Below are 21,391 nucleotides of genomic sequence, written 5' to 3'. Positions count from 1 at the left end.
AAAAGGGAATGTGCAGCCCTTTTTAAGTCTTCAAAAACACCAAGTTATTGCACTTCAAAAATACAACAGATTTGTGGTTCGAGCCCCTCCCCACCCCTCCCCATGGCTTCTGCTCAACTAAAGCGATGCACTACGCACAATTTCTACGTTTACCTTCGGATTAGCTTAAAAGGATTCAAACCATGTCTCTTTACATGAGGTGCAGAGCTGCTGGAGCTCCTATCTAGAACAGTGCGATTCCAATTGTACGTCTCTCCCCTTTCACCCCATGCCCCCCATCCCCAACCCCTACAAATCCCTTCTAAGCCTCCTGGGTTATACAAACCTCCCTCGCCCACCCGCCCTGGCTCCCCCCTCCCGCCCCACCCCGGACTCACACGTCCAGCAAACCCCTTTAGATTAATTAAGGAATGGTTATTTAACAAGACATTAAAATGCACACAGCTTTGGAGATGCACGGAGTTGGGTGTCCTGGCGACGTGCAGGTGGAGCTGTGCATTCCGACTGCCTGGCTGAAGACACTTTCCTTCCTTGCTTCCGACTCCAGTTCAGGATCAGGCTTTGAGTGGGGTCATTTCTTTCCAACCAAGCAGCAGCTCAATGGTTTGTTTTTTTGTTTTTTCTTTTTTTCTTTTTTTTTGTTGTTGTTTGCTTTTTGTTTTCTTTTTCTCTCGTTTTAATGATTAATTTGGAATAGGAAGGTCAAAGGAGATGAGAGAGGAAGGGAGATGAGATGGGAAAGGACGCTATCCCCCTCCTCCAGTTTAATAAGCACCAGAGTATTCAAGTCTGTCCGTTCTGAGATTGAGAGCTGCTTCCGCAGTCAGCAGGCAGAAACTAAACCTTTCTCATAAGAGCAGCGTCGTTTTGGTTGGGGTCCCTCATCATCGTCATCCTCTTCCTCATCTTCCTCCTCCTCTTCCTCCGAGGAGGAGCTGTCCAGTGTTAAATCCACAACGTCTGCAGTGGCCTTACCGTTCTCACCGTTAGTGTTGGGGGTGGGCAACAGCCCATTCACATCAGAGGAACCTGAGGAGGGGGAAGAGAGGGCACACTGAGACACCTCACATCAGCTGAGGGTCTGCTCCCACACGCTCCACCTCCCACAGCCATGCAGTGACTGGGTCAGCTGGGAGCTACAACCATCACCCAGTCCAACTGCCTGACCAAGAGCTAAATCGTGTTATTAAAGGCATTGTCTGAATGCCTCAAACAAGGAGAGGCTTGAGGATCGACCTCCTTCCCAGGAAGCCTCTTCGAGGTTTGACCACCCTCTCAGCCAGCTGGGGAACTCCAGTTCTGCAGTGCACGTTTCCTACAGTAATTTCAAGTCTTTACCCCTAGAGATGCTCACCTAGAACTAATATGGGACACTGAGGGCTGCAGCTCCGCTCCTTCTCAGCTCTGATGGGACACCAAGAGCCATCTACCAGGTACTCGATTTCATCCGCATCTTCACATTCTGTCAGGATCTTTGAGAGGAGCCTGGACAAGAGGAAAGATGCCATTTAGTAAGCTTGAGGCAATCAGAATGCATTTAGTGATGGCCCTTAAACGGGATCTTCACCTTCAGCGGCCCTAAATTGAATAGAAATGTGGTGTTAGCAGAAGGCTGCCCAGCAGATGGACCTTGAGTCAAGGGCTTGATTTATTCCCATAAACCACTCCCCAGTCCCTTCTGACAACGAACCTGACCCAGGAACTAACAGTTTCATTATATGCCATTAGAAGACAGTTTTGCCCCTTTACTCAGTATTCCAGAAGATTCCAGGCTTCTTGATGCCCCATCTAGAGCCGGGTTAGGGCTGGTGCAGGTACCTTCACACCGAGGCATCAGCAAAGACAAAACACCCTACATTAAGAACTAAGCACTCCAGTACTTCCCCGCTTTTGCTTCCCAAAGCCTCCACAGCAGCCACCAAAACAATACATGCAGCCTCCTGCAACAGCGAGAAACCCCATGTCCCCCCCACTGAAAACACCCCAATGACAAAGACACTGACCAGAATGAGTGAGCCTCCACTCACTGTGCCTCCAAAACTGGGTCCTTGCTTCGTTCTGACCTGTCCCACCCCTCGCCTGGGGTGTTTCTTTGGACCTGCTATTGGAACCACTGCTCTGCGAGGCCTTATGCACTCCTGGGCCTGAGCATTTCCCTTTGGTATGAAGGAGAACAAGTAGCAAAAATCTTACAAGCTCCAGAGAACTATTTGCAGCACAGTGGTGGGAGAAAGTTGCTGCTTTCTCCCAGCTCAAGTAGGAAACGTGTTTCCACAGATGGTCCTGTCATCACCCAGCTGAGCAACCACCAAGGCTGCAATTCCAACCAAGCTGGCAAGGCCCAGAGGAGCTTAGACTCGACCAACCACTCACCTCCTCTGGAGCCTGTGCCCCTTTTTTGACTACCAGCCCTCCAGCTGAGACTGCCGGGTTCCCTCCAGCTTACTTTGGAGGGAAGTCCTTCATCCAACGGAACTACACTGAAATCCAGCCTTGAGCACAAAGAAATCCACTGAGCCTTCACCAGTGACAACCTCCTCCGCAGCCAGGAGGGACATGTGCATGGCTGACCTGTAGAGGTTCCACAGTCCAGCCCCTCACACCTTCCCCTTCAGTCTCAGCAGCCTTGTTAGAGGCCTCAAAGGAACTGGATTTTCCTGTCGGTGTTGGCCAGAGGACAAAGCAAACAGGTTATCTCTATGCCTAAGCTGCTTCACACAGTCTAAAAAGCCACAAGTCCTGGATCAGATCAGTACCTACAAACACAGCAATGCTAGGAATACCAGCCTGGCCCTGGGAATATGCCACCCAGGTGGAGACTCATCTGCTCCTGTGTGCCAAGGGAGCTAGGTGCACCTGAACAAGTCCTCTAAACTCTTCCTGCTTTTGAGGGAACCTGGATCAGAGGCCAATCATCCAAGCCAGGAAGACAAGAACCATGCATCTTGCTCCACCAGTCCTCAGGGCTGCTCTCTGCTTGGCTGCACCACTGTGGATGTCAGTGGTCCCAGCCTGGGAACCAGGCTCTCTGAGCTCCGAGGCAAAGCAGCTTCTTCTGGGGGGTGGGTGGAGATTTCTGTTGGCATTAATTCACTCCTTGTTCCTTCCTTTACTCTTGGACAAAAGCCAGGCAATTTATTGTGCTCTTCTCTAAAGAACCCATATTTCTGGAGCTGACAAGCATCGTTGCCAGCTTTCTGGCTTGCCTCAGGTGGCCCCTGCTGCCAGCCCAGCTCGCTCTGCAGTCTGTATCTAGGACTCCATCCACCAGGTCTGCACCAGGGAGAGGGAAATCTCCTGGTTTTCAGAGTAATCCTCTTGGCACACAGCTGCATTTTCAAGCTTTTCCAGTATCAAACCTCACTGAGACACAGGAGCATCGTGTCCAAAGTGCTCCTGCAGTGCTGAACTGTAGCATTCCAGCTCTGCAAGCTTATGGTGAGCCCTCTGCCCTTCTCTCTGGTAAAGAGACAGAGCAAACTAGTCCAGAGATACGGGAGGCAGCATTCCCATACAGACAGTAAATCAGAGTGCCAAGTCCAAAACAACCTTTCCCCAATTCAAGTCCAGAGAACTCTTGGCAGTGTTTAGGACGTACATCTCCCACCTCACTCTTCCCAAATGCTGTCTGGAAAAGATTTGCTTCAATTCCTACCTCTGCTTTTACAGCACTACTCCAACTGTGTTCAAAATGAGACAGCAGAAAGAGAAGATCCCTCATGCAGAGAGAGGGACTGCCTCACTGGAACACTGAGAACGGGGATGCTGGGGGGGCTCTGTGCTGCTGCCCAACGCAGGGAGGCAGCGGGCCCAAAAGCATGGCTGGGGCAAAATTTCATTCTCTGCCCTTCACTCCGGGAGTCTTGTACCAAAAGCCTGTTCCCTCCCAGTGCACCCCAAGGTCCTGCTGCACAGGCTCAGCCACTGGGTGGCTCCAGAGGGAGGGCCAGGGAGCCAGGGTGGATCCACAAAACCTCCACCCTGGACAATATATCCAAAGCATTTCAATTCTGTCCCTCCAGTGTATCTGAGCCTCCTGTTTTTTTGCCCTACAGGTACACAAACCACAGAATTAATTCCTACTGAGGCATCCTTCCCATCCCTGGCACTAAAATAGACACAATGTCCACAGAAATTGTACTGGAACAGATTGTACAAAAACATTCCCAAATCCTGCATTTGTACCTCCATCTCCAGGGCTGGACATTCTGTTTAACAGCTGCCAGAGAAGATCCCCCAATCAATTGTAGAGCGTGCCAAGAATTGCTGGTGAGCTGATGAGCACCTCACACCAACAAGAGAACAGGAAAATATTTCCTATCAAAAATCATCTTACTGGGCGCTTTTAAAGTGGTTTATTCCATGCATCTCAGTACCTGTCAACCAAGATGGCTGGTTGTGAGGGTTCATCAGCCTGATGAACAGTGAGGCAGGGAATACTTAATTCCCAACATAATGTAATCCAAAAATTACAAGCAGCAGACAGTCAAGCCTTGCTCTAACACACTGAGACAATTTGTGCCAGCACAATAAGCTTCCAACTCTGTTTTGAGGTGAACTTCAATCAGCTGCACAGACCAAGACATGGTGCTGCATCCAGTGGAGAAAAGAAAGAGGTTAAGGCTAGAGAAGCAAGTGTGCTCACCCATCAATTATTAACTGGTCGTAGGGTGCTGGTTTGTCACACACAGGGCACATCCACGTGGGTTTTTTCTCATTCATCTGTAGGTAGAAGACTGCATCAAAGCACTGCAGATGTGCACAGGTCTCTGCCCGGCACGGCACAGACAGCCGCATCTTCACCAGCTGTTGGGGCAAAGAGCAGGAGATCAGCAATGAAACCCACCCAAGCCATCACCAGAGAGTTCTCAGTATCAAGCACAAAGGGTTCAGTAGTCTGCAGAGCTGGTCTGGCAACAGAGAAGGGGTTATTGACAAAACCAGACTAAACATATTGCAAAGACTCACCGGGCAGATAAGCGAGACACGAACACCTGTAGTGGCAATTTCGCTGTCTGGGTCCAAGCGTAGCTTCTCTTTTACTGCAGGAAGAGTAGAGGGCACAGATTTTAACAGATGCAAACTTAAACCCTTGGAAACAAGGTGTAGCACAGGTTGAGCAGCTCACCAACAGCCCTTGGCTGTGCAGGAGGCATTTTCCCCATGGATGACAACCTCAGAGAAAAGAGATAGGTGGGACAGAAAGATGCTGTGATGGACCAGGCTTGTGCAACCTGCAGAGCTCAGCACAGACACTGCTTGGCTAGCTGAAAACCTCGAGCATGATGAGGCAGGTCAGGCACAGGTCATGGAGCACTTCTGGGTCAGCCAGGAAGCTCAGGTTTTCCTGCAGACCCTCCTACCCCAATGACAGCTCTCCATGTTCTGCCTCTCATCCAGGCAGAGTAAATGGAAGAGACTGAGAGACTGAGTGGACTTCAGTGCTGGGATGAGGCTGCTTACTATCAGCTGGCTACATAGGTAATGTCCTCTTAGCAATCTTTCTACCTCTTACAAACTCCAGGCTGGGTAAGCAGGGGAAAGCATGCTGCAGAGGCACCTTTTTGTGTTAATATTATACCAAGGGAGCCAACTGGGAGATAACTTTGGTCCCCTTGGAAGGAACTAAGACACCCACATACCTGGACTTCCCACAGGGAGGGAAAGAGTAGACAGAGCTCTAGCACATGGCAAGACTTCTGGAAGGAAGTCACTTTAGGCTTATCTGTGCATTAGCATAAGCACAATGAATTTTATTCCCTTCTAGAGACCAGTGGCAGTAGGATGGGGTTAACTTCCTGCCCCAGCCCCTTGGAATTCAGAGAAAGCCCCCCCCCAAAAGTGAGCAAACATGGATACAACCAAATCATAGAATTCCAGCCTGGTTTGGGTTGAAGGGGCCTTAAAGCTCCTCCAGCTCCAACCCCTGCCATGGGCAGGGACCCCTTCCACTGGAGCAGCTTGCTCCAAGCCCGTGTCCAACCTGGCCTTGAGCACTGCCAGGGATGGGGCAGCCACAGCTTCTCTGGGCAGGGGCCTCACAGTGAAGAATTTCTTCCTAATATCTAATCTAAATCTCCCCTCTGTAAGTTTTTAAGTCTTGACAGGAAACCACATCCCATCATACAAACAAGCCTCCTCTTAGCACTACCAGGCTGCAAGTCTTCAATTTACACACTGGCCAGCTCATTTATTCCAGCAGACTGTTTCACAGGAACCACAAACAGACCCAAAGGTACCGGAGCAGAGAGCTCAAAGAGCAAGGCAGCCACGCAAAACCAGTCACAAGCACTATGTTTGGAAAGAATCAGATGTTAGGAAAGGAGGTAGAGAGAATCCTGCCCCCGCTGCTGCATCCTGAAAGGAAAACCCAGAGGAGCTGCAGGCAAATCAAGAAGAGCAGCAGACGTGCAGGTCCCGCATCACGGTGAGGAATGAACACAGAAAATTAGCTTTAAACTGCTGCACAACTCCTGAAGAGCAGCTGCTGCTGCCACCGCTTCTGAGAGGGCCTCTGACACTTCCATCACTATTTTTCTTTGGAGCAAGTCAACCATTTCTTTTGACCTTTTCAGATCATAACAAGTGTCTCCAGACAATGAGGCTACACGCAGCTCTGCTACACGCAGCTCTAATTAGAGAGTGGCTTCTCAGATGTGAGAGTCCCACGAGACTACAAGATTTGGTGGGGTTTTCTTCACATTAGGAGACTTTTCATCCAAGCTTTATTTTTTTGTTAAGTTCTTTGTGAGAGCATTCTCTGTGCATCAATTACTATGATACATGGGAAGGAGAAATGGGATTTTCTAGGACTTCCTGAGCAGAATCAAGCTGGCTTAAGACTGCTTTGGGATCCACAGCCATGGGTGTAACATCTCTGCTGTCAGACAATTTTTCCTATATACTAAAGTCGACAGAAGCATATGCAGAAGATGAGTCAGCCCCAAGATACAACCAAAGTCAGAGGGCAGCTTCAGTGAGTACTGAGGGCTATAACAAGGAACATGAGACACAGTTGTTTGCAGAACAGATCTGAGCTATAAAAGCAAAGTTTACAGCTACTTGTTCTTGCCAGTTTCAGATGTCCAAACAACTGCCAAGCAGTAACAGGCCAAAGGAACTGAAACAAGATGTTTCTATCTGGTCAGCAAATGCAACTTGTCTCTGCCTCACAGTCCAGCCAAAGCTGTTACTTACCTAACGCAGCAGGACCAGGGGCACACACTTGTTAGTGAGTGTAAAGCTGCTTTCAGGCCTGTCTGCCACACTCGGAGGCCATCCTGCAAGTGCTCACTTTAAAGGGAACAGCACAAACTACTGAGCCTGGTTTCAAGAAGTGCCAGAAGAAAATGAGAGGATCCTCTGCAGTTTAGGACAACTCAAAAGCCAGCCTCTGCTCAGTGCCTTGGGCTTTGGAGGATGGTAAGTATTTAACACATGGAAATGTTCATTTCTTATGTCTTAAGTGCTCACTGTCAGAGTGCTTGAACATGATCAAAACTGCCACAGACACTGGTGTGGCACATCTACTGCAAAAATGCTGCACTGCATATGAAGATCAAAAGCTTGGCTGAAGCAGCAACATGTGCCACAACGTGCGTTAGGTGCCTGAAGACTGGACATGCCCCAAATCATCTCCTGCCCAGTGAACTAATGTTTACCTTCAAGATTATGTTTCTTATTCTCAGTAAGAGTTGTCCATGATCTGAAGAGGATTTTTCAAAGACCATCATGATCCAGAACTAAATAGTAAAAACACTCTCACTGGTACCAGGAAGTAACTGGAACACCTCCAGACCCTCATGAACTGCAAGTTAGATTCTACCTTAGGAAGATCATTTCCCCTCATTTTCAGTCATGGTTTGCATTTGCCTCATACCACGATGATTTACCTGGGTGGTTTAGGATAAGCATCTCTCGGGATAATCTCTTCTCTGAAGCTCTCAAGGCATATGAAAGTGCTGGGGGTGAAATTCCACTGCCAGCCCCAAGGATTCACAGGGGCTTGGGGCAGCAGATTTTCACCAGGATCCCTTGCTCCAGAAACCTCCTTTGGAAATAGTGTGGGTCAAGGCTGAGGTGCTGTGGTAGCATTTGTCAGCTCATAATTGCTCAGGTGAAGGCGTGAAGCCACTGTGTCACGAGGACACAGGCTCTCAGCAGCACTCACCACAATACGACCTGAGGACAAATTCTAAATCCAGCTCCAGTGATTCAGAGCTTCTGGAGAGCCATGAGCTGCAGGAGCACTGTGCTCACACACAGATCTGGGGTGATTTCATGTGACTGACACAGAGCTTAGCAAGCTGCTCAACTCAAAAAGTGTTTTAGACAACTGGAGGGAAGAAACTGCAGAAAACTTGGCAGCTGTTCCCAAGCAGGTTTCTAGCAGGCTTCCTGGCTGTCAGGAGTGCTGCAGTGTGACAGGCAGCCAGCTGAGCCCCCATGCCACCACCTCAGAGCAGTCATACTCACCAAGGGCTTTGCAGAGCTCTGGGTGTTTGATCCCGATGGTTTTCAACCTCTGCAGCAGCTCTGCTGAGGTCATCTGTCGCACCAAGTACAGCCCCACAGAATAGCTCTAATGAGACAGGGAGAGAAAGAGTGAGTGAGACTGCTCTCCTGCACTTGGAAGTTCTGTGCCACCTCCTTCCACACGTACCTTCCCGTAATTCCCCCAGGTAACCGTGATGCGGTTGGTGGCTGCAGACAAGTACATGAGATGGGTGAGGTTGATAGGACGACAGGGCCTTTTAGGTTCCACTCCAGGCTTGTTTGATGGGTAGTAGCCCTAAGGCAGAAAGATTAAATATATACTTAGACACAAACACATTTCTTTTTTTACTCAAGATGCTTCTATATGGATCCATCTATTCACCAGCATCACTGAATTCTACTCACCAACACTGTTCAAGGAAGGGGGAGAAGGGAACTGAACAATCAGGCCAAGCACAAAGTAAAAAGGACCGAGTCTTTTTGCAAGAACAGTTTATTAACACCACATCTAATTCACGAGAAAATTAGCTTTAAACTAAGCAGTGCACTTTTATACTCTGGCTTCTTGTCTGCATTCATCAGTAAAGCAATTCCCTTCTAAATGACACAAGTCCTTCCACAGTTGCAGTGTCATAGCTCCGAGCTGAGCTGACTTACCGGCACTGAGCAGTAGCTGTGGTTCACTTTCACGGCAATGTTTGGGGGGTACTGATCCTCCTGAGGAGAACTGGTGTCTGTGTAACAGATTCTGGAAAGAAACAACACGGCTCTCAATATCCCCACACTGTTTGCGTGTTCAAAACCCTCTGCACATCACCACACCAACCCATGCTCCCTCATCTGGCCAAAGCAAAGCCAGTTCCACTTGGCTCTCCCAGATCAGATGCAGGCTTCGTACCTGGGTAGCAAAGCCTTGGACACTGCCGGTTTCTACCACAGCACTGACTCAAGCAGTACATGTAGGAAGAGGTTAGAAAGGAGTTTAAGAAGCTTGTGTCAGGCATGTGAACAAGCAGCTTATTTTAAGTTATCTTTGTAACTGCTAAAGCCACACTGAAAGTTCCTGTCTTCAGGCAGTACATTCTCTCCCCCATGGTCTGCATCTCATGTTAAATCAGCCCCATGCTCAGACATACCTTAGCACAACCTGAACTGATTTCACACCAGGTTGCAGCTCCCTAGTAAATGACAGAAGAAACAGAAACTTCATATTCATTATATAAAGAGCCAAAACCCCCAAAATAAAACAACACCCACAAAACAACAGAACAACCAAATTCAGCTGTCGCTTCTGCTAGACTCAAGAGTTTTAGGCTGTTGTGAGTTTTTTTATAAACCTTTAAAGAATTACTTTACAGAATTTCATTTAAATAGTACAATTCCCCTACAAATATCAGTGTTTCTGTAATGATTCCCCCCGCCCCAATGCACAATCCTGCAGCCTATTTCTGGGTTTTCAAACCTGGAATGGTGTCAGGTGAAAGCCATCAATTTGCCTGGCATCCTTTTGGTGATTTGGAAGCATTTACACAGCTAGGACTTAAGGTCAGGACTACCTGAGTGTTCTTTCAAGACTCTCTTTGTTCAATTATTCAGCTAAAGCTGCTCATGCAAACAAAGGAACCAGTGGCACAAGCAGAACAACCTCAATATCACTGAATTCAGTGGTGCTGATCATAGCAGGATTTCAGCTGGTACCAGGAAAGCAAAAGACCCCAGAACAAGGGTATTTTATCAGGGCTTTGTACACAGGTGAAACTATACACTCATTTCTGCCAGGACACAAAGCATAAGAACCCCAAATGAGTCTTGAGTTGCCTCTGACAGCATTTCACATTCCAACTCAGAGTTTTAATAAGAATGTTTAGACAACGGGGGTGGAAAGGATGGAACCTCCATTCAGCTGACAGACAGGAGCTGACTGGGCACTTTTAGAGCTGGGGGGCACACATGTGGATACCACCCACAAGCCAGGGAATATGATGCTGAGTGGTCATCTGAGACAAGCAAAGACTCACTGAAAGCCCTTCTGTGAAGTATTTGTGGCACTGGCTCTAAGTTTTCTCACAAATCTGAATACATGGAGAAAAGAGCACCAAGAATCAGTGATGACAAAAGGCTGTAGTCTTTTAAAGACTTCTGTGGTTTATCATTTCCCTTCTGTCAAGTCTTCAAACAGCTTCCCCTGCACTGCCTCTGTTGACCTACTGGATCACAACAGTAATCAAGCACTGAATAGTCAAGAAACATTGTATTTCACCCACTCCATAACAGGGTGATATTACTGTGAAGAAAAATACCTAAGGGTTTTCTGCTTAGTTTTGAGGACCTCTTCTGTGTCATTGTCCTCTCCCCACAGCAAGGGCCAGCGGACACGTCAGGGAAAGAGGAAGCCTCACTGCCCGCACTGACATCTCTAGGGTGCTTCATTGTTTGAATCAAAAGTTGTATCGTGACAGAGGTCAGGGTAAATCCTAACCGGTGCAAGATGTTTTCTTACACAGTTACTATAGCAGCCTTTACAACAAGGAAGCTTTCTTTCAGGGGCACCGTTACATGGGTAGCTTTTGAACATTTGAGGCAAAGAAAAATGTGCAAATACAACATAAGCTCAGCAGACAACCTGGGTCACCAACCATTTCACAGCACTTTTCCTGCCCAAATGTACTATTCAAAGGCAAGATTAGAGGAGCAGAAGTGAAAAGTCAGGACCTAGATGGCTGAAATTGGACCTCCCACCTCCCCCAAAGCTATTTGCTTTACATGAGGAGTGGCCTGTCTGCTCATGTCCTCAAACAAACTGTTTCCTTGAACAGAACAAAAGCTTCCACAGGGGGAACACTGTGGAATCACACAGCAATGTTTTCCTGCACTGTTAATACCCAACGAGAAGTACCTGGAATTTCTGATCAACTCCACTTGTCTCGGTGTTAATGCAAAAATACATGGACTTTCCTGAAGCTTCTCATTATTCTGTGGAACTGGAGAAGAAAAAAAGAGACTGTACATCAAACTGATAACATCCAGCTCTTCCCACACTGTGAAGCACGCTGATGTTCTGAGCTACGCTTATTCCCAAGTCTTGTTTTCTCCCATAGAGCTGAACGCTGATCATTGTGCATTTTGGTAACTCTACTACTGATTACAGTTTTGCTTATTCATTCCTTGCCTGTTTTGCCAGTTTGCACACTAATACACAGTGGATCTGGAGCTGCTTTATTTTTCCTCCCCCCAAATAATCCATGAGCACAAACCATGAGTGGCATCACTAGAGCTCAAAGCAGCAAAAGAAGAGACCTATGCATGACATGAAAACATGAACTCACCAGACTGATTCTGGAAAAGAAAGGAAACAGCAATAAATAACAAGAAGATCAGCTTAGTATGACAAAAAACATCAAAAAAAACAGCTGTAAGAGAAAAAACATGACTTAAATGCACAACTTTCAGGGTGTGTTTGCAGCAGGGTGTTAAGCAGTGGCTTTTGGACATGCTCCTCTGAGAACCCAGTGTTAACCGTAGCCTTTCATCCATTGATGATTTTAAGATCAAATGAATTTAACATGGGTACAATGAAGCTTAATATGTGCAAAACTCATGTTACAACTTCCACTTAGTACCTTATATTCAATTTAGACACATTTCGTTAAATTCTTGGAGCATGTTTTCAGCTGAAGTCAAACCCTGAGCTGGTGAAAATCACAGGATAAACACAACCAATGGGAGGTGATAGAACAGCTTTTTTTTTATTATCTTTTTAACAAGAATTGGGTGTTCTTCTTTGCATCACCTCAACTGTGAGTTTATTCAAGGCCAATATGCCAAAATTTGCAAAGTACGGAAATGCACTTTACTGTGTATGGGTAAGATGAGATGAAGGAAGGATAAAACCTCAGCAGCTCTAAGATCTCAGAGGACACGGTGACAGAATCATTCACTGACTACAGACACCTCCCCTTGGTAATTCAGCTTTAAACTCACAAAAGGGCTTTCAGAACAAAAACTAAGGTCTTGTTATGGACTTTTAATTTAATTCCAGTTTCCAACAAAACGTCTTCTTGACCAAAACACCAGCGAGGAGTAAAGCATTTCACTAGGACTCTCATTTTAATGTTGTTGCTTAAATAACTGCCCATGGACATGCTCTTCTCTGTTCAGCTACACAAAGACAAAGCAAACCTGATTAGAAAAACTGTGAAGCTGTTCGTGTTTTATTTTGCATCTCTATCAGCTCACTCTTCCTTTATGAAAACAGAAACAGCGCCTGCCTTCTGAGCACAGCACCAACGGGAACCAGAGGGGGATGCTGATGGAAGTCAAAGCCCATGAAGTACCCAGTACATTCACTGTCACCTCTCCAGCAAAGTTTTCCAATATCAAAACTAGCCCACTCCTGAATTGCAAATCAGGCAATTTGGTCGATATTGTGATGCATCAAACAGAATTCCAGACTGGTCTGGGTTAGAAAGGACCTTAAAGCTCATTCAGTTCCACCCCCTGCCATGGACAGGGACATCTTCCACTGGACTGCTAGTGTTGTCAGCAGCTACTTAGCAACAAGACAAGAGGGAATGGCTTGAACCTGCCAGAGGGGAGACTGAGCTGAGCTCTTAGGCAGAAGCTCTTCCCTGTGAGGGTGCTGAGGCGCTGGCACAGGGTGCCCAGAGAAGCTGTGGCTGCCCCATCCCTGGCAGTGTTCAAGGCCAGGTTGGACACAGGGGCTTGGAGCAAGCTGCTCCAGTGGAAGGGGTCCCTGCCTGTGGCAGGGGTGGGAGCTGGAGGAGCTTTATGGTCTCTTCAAGCCAAACCAGTCTGGGATTCTGTAAGTTAACTGTACAGCATCTTTTATATTTGTAAGGTGGTGAAGGACTCATTCAACACATGGTCATCAGCACGAGCATGTGCTTCTGCTGTGATTTGCTGGAGTTCGCTCATGGCAGCGGTGTTTGCTCCTGCAGCAGGGGAAGGCAGTTGCCTTCGCCACAAAATCAGTGGCCCTGTTTATAGCAGCTGAAGTCCAGCTTCAGAGGAGGGATGGGGAGCTGAAGCAGCAGTTTTAGGACTTAGACATGAGAGAAGAGCAACACCACCACAGGTATTATCAGAGGGAGAAACCCAAACAAGGCTGTGTACAGAGACAGCAGCAGGACCCTGCAGGCTACATGGCCTTGTGCTCCTGCAGCTGTACCCCAAGGTCTTCTCTGGCATGCCTCCAGGAGAAGACCAGAAGCCTCAGTATCTACAGTGAACACGGGCTGTCGCAGCTCATGTGCAGAACAAAAACCCCTTTCAGAAGCCCTCACAGCACGCTGTGACTGTCAAAAACTCTGTTCACACTGCTTCAGCCCCAAAAGGTGCCAGAGCACACGTACACTTATCAGTGAGGTGCTCAGACACCAGGGAGCTCACACAAACACTCCCCTTGTCAGCTACTTAACATACAGCGCAGGAGGGATGTGAGGATTCATTCCCTCTAAGAAGGTATCTGATCAATCTTAATTTTAAGCCTTATCCACCCCAGAGAATTTCAGCAATTTCAGTAAATTAGAACAAATTCTTTCATGTCGGAGCCCTCAGACCTGACCAGAAAGCTGCAGCAGAAGCTGTTTCATGTAGATAACTCAAACGCTAAACTCAATGTTTCCACTGACTGAAACTGTGTCTGCAGTTACCAAATATGAGGTATTAGCTGGCTTGCAAGGGACCTAATTTATCTCCTTTTAGCTGAAGCCACCGTTGTCTACAAGTCTAATAGTAATTTGATAGTTCTGCAGGGAACCTGCTCTGCCTACAGGCCAAATCAGGCATCACCCACCTCACCTTTCATCTCAAGGCAATCATCTTGGAGAGGCAAGAGAGCTTTGTCATTATGAAAGATGCTTCTAATTGAAGTCTGGAACATATAAATTAAGCTTCCCCTACTCCCACCATGGTTATCTGCTTAAAATAGCTCTTTTTGTGGCCTAGGGTACTACAACAGCAGCTGGGTGTCTCCAAGTGGATCTGGAATCTTAAATCTCTTTCAGATAGTTCCACGTTACGAGTTTCTGAGGTTGACAAGGAGTTTATGCTTGGTCCAGACACAGAACAGGAAACCTGGGCAATGAAGCATAAACTGCTGCAGCTTCCATATGGAAAAATGCTTCATTTTCCTCAGAGCAGTTTGTTATATCACCTTTCCACACTAAACAGAGCCCCACACAAGCATAACTCCTCAGGTAGAAGTTATTCCAGCAGCTAGCTGTTACAGGTAGCTTCTTCATTCTGTTGGCTCTCGCAGAAGGGATTGCAGGTCAGCAGGCAGGGAAAATTAAACAAGCGTCTGGAAGATGCTGTTAGGTTCTAAACATTGACTGGGACAAAGACTAAGGCTCTGCTCCTGCCCAGCTCCTCACCAGCAATCCCCCACCATTACACAGAAACCACTCTCATCAGAAGGGAAAATCAGTCAAATGTGCTGCAGGGAACAAGCTGACCCGAGGGAGGTGTCAACTACTCAATATAATGAGACCTTGCTTCTGATCTGGTGCAGAAGATTTAACGTCAATGTTTAACAAAATCTGTTAATCACAGTAAGTACATCCAGGCTCTCCTCCTGCCTCTAGATGGTTCTGCCTCTTGAGAATTTGTTTTCCTTCCAAACGCTACGTTTGTGTTTCTGACTAACAAATACCATCCCATGTTTAAGGCTGAACTAACTCCTTCCCCAAAGAGCATTTAATCTATTTTAGCAATCACCCCTCAACTGTTTTATCAGTCATAGCATTAATAGATTTAAAGCTACCAAACGAAGATGAAAACTATGTATATTCTGATGAAGAGAGATGAAAACTACCCAAGTCTCCTTCTTTTGTACCTGCACAATCACACCTTCATCTATCTTTTTTTCCCCTCCAATCCACATGCACATCAAACCTTTTTTTTAGCAAAGACAGAGCAGCTTCCCAAGTGCCAGCTTCATTTAGAAGTGAAGCCTGATACCAACAAATTGGCTTTGTGAGATGCTGAGGTGCAACTGACAATGATGCTTCTCCTTCATATACGCTGCCTTTGCTACAAGAACATTCTGTGGAACACTGGTGACAATCCTCTTTGTTTCTCAGAACTAAAATGATGAAAAATCAGTCTCCTGGCCCCAGGGTGGGTAAAAAAGCACTTCTTCCAGTTTTCCTAGCTCAAAATACATAGCATCAGACACAAATAGCTACAACAAGCAGAAAATGAGTCAGAAATACCCTTTTCTGTGTGTGCCACCCTCTTTCATCCATAGGAGGCTTTAGGTCAGGTATTTTAAGCACTGGAAAACAGCATGAGTGTAGCATGTGCCAGCAGACTGGCTTAGCACAGGTGTGATACAAACATGGAATGATTTTCATCAATCCACTGCCCTGTTACAGAGATGGAATACAGATTCTGATTCACAGGGAAAGACCGCACCATGCAATACAGCAGCATTTGCAACGAAGGATGGGAAAGCTACAGCCAAACAAGACAGGATTGCAAATTACATCTCAAAGCAACCACAGACCTGTTCTAAGGCAAGGGGGGGGGAAACCAGACAGAAATACTCTCCTCAAAGGGGGGAACGCAGGGAGAGGAGGGCACCCACCACCCTGGTAATCAGCCTCTCTCTTGCCACAGATCCTTGTGAACACTGTTTCTTTTCTGACACTTAATCCAGAATCACCTTTCTCTCCCAGACCTAGCCCAACGTGAATGCAGCAGGGTGTTGAAAACTCACCTAATTCTGTGGGCTTCAACAGCTCATCCAGGGTCGTGTAGAAGGGAAGTTTCACCAGGCGAACTTCTGGCTTTGCAACTTTGGGTGGCAACCTCCCCAGTCCATTAAGGTATTTCCCATAGAGAGCAGGATAGTCAATGTTAGTGGTGGGGATAGTAGTCCGGGGAATGGTGCTCCCGCGGTCGTAGTTGGTGTGCATGGAGAGTGCCTCAGCAGAGCGGTGCTGCTGGGGCTGGGGCTGAGCAGCTTCAGAGCTCCTCTTGTTATAGCGAGTCTCATAGAGCTCCTTAATTTTCTTGAAAACCTCAGGGCTGCAGTCAAATTGCACCAGTTGCAATGCTCTGGTGACTAGTTCATGTTTAAGTCCGCTTTTACTCCTGCCAACGAAACCCAGCAACATCTGAAGATCTGAGACTCGGAAACTCATCACCATGTTCTAGGGGAGAAAAAAAGTAAAAACATCCTTACAGTTATAAGAATGCAGAGTGTCAGTTCTTATTATATACTACAACTATAAGCCAAAATACTACAAAACTCCCTTACAAGGCACTAAGCCTTCTGTTTATACCAGCTCTTATTCACCTGAGTATCATCCAGTTTCTTAGGTACTTCTCTGAGTAAAGTGAATATAGAGGAGACCATCAACTGAAATACCAGTAAGAAACAGAGAGATGCCAAAACAGTCAACCAATTACTCAAAAATCATTTGTGATAAATGCTACAGATAAATCCTCAAGGTGGGTCAACTGGAAGCAAGAGTGAACACAAAGGAAAGCACCTCAAAGACCAGTCCCCACACATTGAAACAGCACCTTAACTCCTTGGGCATGGAAGCTCCAAGCATCCAGACTTCCCAGGCACCTTCAGGTGAGAGCTACATTAAAAACTGCATCTAAACTGGTATTAGTGGAAGGCAAAGGAAGAAAATGAATGGGAAGTGGATGGCAAGTGACATTTAAGTGAGCTGGAGCTGCCAGTCCTTTTGTCCCGTGTTTCAGTGCACCTGTACATTACCTGCATGGGCAAAACCCCTTCAGAATCATTCCTACAGGATCTTTGGAAAAAAAAAATCACATATTTTAGAGCATGGAAAGCTATTAGAAGACTATTAAAGAGAGCAGCATGTTCCCATGAGAACAATGCCTCCAAACCTTATTTGGGTGCTTTGCCAAGCACTCCCCCATGGCCACAGCCAGCTGCCTCTGCTGTTGCACTGAGATGAATCGATTGCAGTGCTTTGATAAGCAACAAAAAAACAACCTCCGTCTCCAAAACTTTACTCTGTTGCTCCTATGGAAACTCAGGTGCAGGGTCACAGGTGACTCTATCAGGTAATTTTCCATCAGGGTAAGAAGTAGGAATTATTTGTGCTAGAGCCCGCTCATGCTGATGTTTCAGTTCTCTCTTATGCCAAAGCAGCTTTACGAATGCACAAGACACGCTTATCAAGTACATGCTTTTGAAAACACAAGCTGCCCTAAAAATATATTTTGATAGGTATCCATGTGGATTCACTCAATATCCTCCCTGGTTTGTGGGAAGGATGGGAATTGAAGAAGAAACCCCAGCTGTCTTGCAGTAAAAAACTAAAACCAAAGCAGAAGCAGAGATCCAACCTATGTTCCACTCCTGTATGGGGATTACAGTTAAAAAAAGCATGTATAAAAATCAGATTTCTGTGGAAGTTAATAGGAGCCTTGTAATTTTCTGGACTAAAACAAAAACAAAGGGTTTTGATGGGTTTTTTTGGGTTTAAATTTTAACTTAAGAAAGCTACTACTGATTCCGGCAACATTGAACAGCCGTTTCTTTCACATGTATGGGAATTAGACTACAGGGAAAATGCCATTTTATTTTCTCCTTTCTCATGAAATCTGTCATTTAATCTGGAAGCCCAAAAGATGCTACAAAAACGTCACTGCCTGTAGTTAAAATCTTTGGCAGTCATGATGTGTCCCAAAATACCTTTGATGAGAGGGTTGTTTTTCCCCCTCTCAGACAACTTTAAAGAGGAAAGAAAGGATTTTTAAATGACAGAGAGTCAGGATTCAGGAGATCTGGATCATCCTGCTGCTTTGCCACATCCCACCTGAGTGATCTTGGGAGAAACCTACTTTCTGTGTCTCAGTTTTCTTCAACTACAAAATGGAGAGCGTGTTGTCCTCTCTGAGGCACTTGGAGGCTAAACCGTGCATTTGCAAAGGTAAATACACCACGGCAGCACTAGAAGCACAGCAGAGAGGTATTCCCACACTCATGCTCCTATTCCAAGGGGCACTAGGGACTGTTGGTGCATAAAGTGGAGTTTCAAGCTGATGGTCTTCTGCAGCTTCCATTTTGAAGGATGACCAGATTTAAGCAGTAACCAAAGTGACTTCAAATGAAACTGCCACTAAGGCTTGGACCTGCACAATAGCATGAGTAAGAGACATCCCACTAACTACTGAGATCCTTAATGCTAAAGCCTATTCCTTCCCCCAGGAATCCTTGCATGTGAGTGGCACGGAGCCCATTAAACACCCACTACAGGGACAACCATAACACCCTGGAAGCACATGCCCTTCTCTGCAGCATTGGGCACAGTTCACCACACCGAGAGTGGCCCAAGAACAGGGAGAAGGCAATGTCCCCTAAAACAAGCCTCTCCAAATCCTATTCCAACAGGTATCTGACCACATCCTCACTGATGGGCTGACCCTACAGATGTGAAACACTTTCTACCTGCTGCTATTGCTCTGTAAGCACCCTCAGCACCAGATTCCCTGCCAGGCTGTGGGGTGAAGCCCACTCGTGTGCCACCAACCAGGTCTCTGTGGCACCGACAGGACGTGGACAAGTCCTGGCTCCTGGAGATGGACCCCGAGGGAAAAGGAGAAACACATGGCAGAGCAGGGCACCCACAAGGCCTGGGGGTGTGCACAGAACACGAGGAAGCACAACACAACTTCAGGCCCGTCTGCTGTGAAGACGCTTCCCTTCACCCCATGGCCGAAGGGGTCGCCCCCACCACGCAGCGCTCTACCCCGGCCTAGGGCCCTGCTCGTCCCACCGCCATCCCCCTCGAGGCCGCTGCAAGAGCTCCCGAGCGCTCCACCCGCGGGGCCCGGCTGGACAGCTCCGCACCCCGCCCCCGAACCGGCCGCAGGGAGCCCGGGGCAGGCCGCGGTGAGGCGGCGGAGCACAGGGCACGCCTGGCCTGGGGGAGAAAGCGAGGTGCGCGGGGAGCGGGGGCCGGAGCCCGCCGGTCGGCGGGGGAAGCCACCTGCGCTAATTAATCACTGGGAATTACCCGCGGGGAACACCGAGGCCCGGCCCAGGACCGAGCCCAGCGGCGGGGGCTCTGCAGCCGGGCCGAACCGGGCCCAGGGTCCAGCGGGAGCTGCTGAGGGACCCCACGGCTGGGGCGGGGCAGCCCCTGAAGTAAATGGAGGGGGGGGGGCGGAACCAGGGCGCCGCCCCCTCGGCTCTCACTGCCGGCTCCAGGGACGAGGCCGGAGCTGTGCCTCCCGCCCGCAGTGCCCCCACCGAGCCCCTCCCGGCCCTGCCCTGCCCGGCCCAGAGCCCCCGGGGCCCGGGTCTCTCCTCACTCACTCACTTTCGCCTCCACCAGCTCCGCCGCCATCTTGGCCTCCAGCGTCCAACCGCGCCGGGAGCCGCCGCCGAGTCACGTGACGCCGCGGAGCGGTGGGAGGGGCGCTGAGGGCGCGCACCGCCTCCGAATCCCCCCGCGAGCGCGCGCGAGCTCGCTCTTCCCCTCCCCGGGAAGCCCTCCCACAGCGCAGGCGCAGTGGCCCCGCCTATTCCGGGAGGCTTAAAGGGACCGCGCACCCTTTTTAACCGGAAAGTGGATCCCCGGTCCCGGTGCTGATCCCTCCGCCAGCCCGGAGCAGGCCCAAGGAGAAACTCGCAATGACCCGGCCCAGATCACCGCCGTGTGCTGGGCTGCATGGGAGGCAGGTCAATGGGGGGGATCCTGTCCCTCTCCTCCGCTCTGGGGAGGCCCCCCCTGCAGTCCTGATCCAGCTCTGGGGCAGCAGCACAAGAGGGACGTGGAGCCGATGGATCAAGGCCAGAGGAGGCCATGGAGCTGCTGCGAGGGCTGGAGCAGCTCTGCTCTGGAGCCAGGCTGAGAGAGCTGGGCTGGGGCAGCCTGGAGAAGAGAAGGCTTCTGAAGGGGAGACCTTAGAGCAGCTCCAGTGCCTAAAGGGGCTGCAGGAAACCTGGAGAGGGGCTTGGGACAAGGGCCTGTAGGGACAGGCCAAGGGGAATGGCTTGAACCTGCCAGAGGGGAGACTGAGCTGAGCTCTTAGGCAGAAGCTCTTCCCTGTGAGGGTGCTGAGGCGCTGGCACAGGGTGCCCAGAGAAGCTGTGGCTGCCCCATCCCTGGCAGTGCTCAAGGCCAGGTTGGACACAGGGGCTTGGAGCAAGCTGCTCCAGTGGAAGGTGCCATGCTGTCCCTTTGGTCACACTCCCCTGGGGCATCGTGTGTCGACACCCATCCTGCTTGGTGGTGATTGCAGCCCTGAGATCCTGCAGCCCTCCCATCGAGGTCAGTGTTTGTTACCACCATGGAAAGCTCTCTCCAATAACCATCACTTATTAAAAACCTCTTTTATGTAGAAATTATTTCTCCTATGTTTTATATTTCCTCCCTGGGCTCCAATTGCTCCATTTCTATGTGTACATAGCATCCTCTTCAGGAGGGAACCCTGGGAGTCGGGTGATACATTGCACCAGGAGAATTTTTCCAGCACTTCCTCCTCCTTATCAACACCACAGCTAATTAAGCAGAAAGGCAATTAACCAGCCGCCTAGGCAGGCCGGTCAGGCTATCCAGCGTTCCCTTCCTGTCCAGCACAGGCCACTGTCGGTGCTAAAGCTTCAAGCGATCGCTATGAAAACCCCATCAGCCGGTAACTCATCCTGTCACCCCAACGGGAGCTCCGCCGCCGTCCTGCCGGTCCCTGCCTGGCACAGACACGTGCAGGAATCAGGCAGGAGCTGGCAGCGGGGTCCCCAAGGGTCCCATCCGGAGGCAGGTGAGGAACCGTGCTCCTCCTTGCCCGCAGTGGGCGCTGGAGCTTCGCCGCTACAGGCCCTCGGCAAGCCGGGTATGGGAGCGGGGCGCTGGGACGGGACTGACACCGGGCTCTG

The 21,391-nt window shown here is 48.7% G+C and overlaps 1 protein-coding gene across 2 annotated transcripts; it reads right to left on the bottom strand.

Moving 5' to 3' along the window:
• Positions 1 to 601: 601 nt before the first annotated feature.
• Positions 602 to 19,991, bottom strand: PIAS4 (protein inhibitor of activated STAT 4). Of its 2 annotated transcripts, none has more exons than XM_061355905.1 (11): positions 19,833 to 19,991; positions 16,238 to 16,673; positions 11,393 to 11,477; positions 9,633 to 9,674; positions 9,154 to 9,244; positions 8,663 to 8,791; positions 8,476 to 8,581; positions 4,969 to 5,042; positions 4,646 to 4,806; positions 1,355 to 1,485; positions 602 to 1,029 (listed from the first exon to the last, which is right to left on the bottom strand). In XM_061355905.1, exons 1-11 carry the CDS (start codon positions 19,857 to 19,859, stop codon positions 824 to 826), a joined length of 1,488 nt encoding a protein of 495 aa, XP_061211889.1. In that variant the 5' UTR covers positions 19,860 to 19,991; the 3' UTR covers positions 602 to 823. The 2 variants fall into 2 exon arrangements, with proteins under 2 accessions (XP_061211889.1, XP_061211890.1); XM_061355906.1 differs by having other exon boundaries at positions 19,829 to 19,922.
• Positions 19,992 to 21,391: the final 1,400 nt, after the last annotated feature.

This window comes from Neopsephotus bourkii, unplaced genomic scaffold (genome assembly GCF_033783945.1).
Source record: "Neopsephotus bourkii isolate Nb327-2 ecotype Australia unplaced genomic scaffold, CSIRO-AGI_Nbou_v1 NB_838, whole genome shotgun sequence".
Lineage (NCBI taxonomy): Eukaryota > Metazoa > Chordata > Aves > Psittaciformes > Psittacidae > Neopsephotus > Neopsephotus bourkii.
Note: the sequence above shows the minus strand (reverse complement) of the source record. Positions and strands in the feature narration are given on the sequence as shown.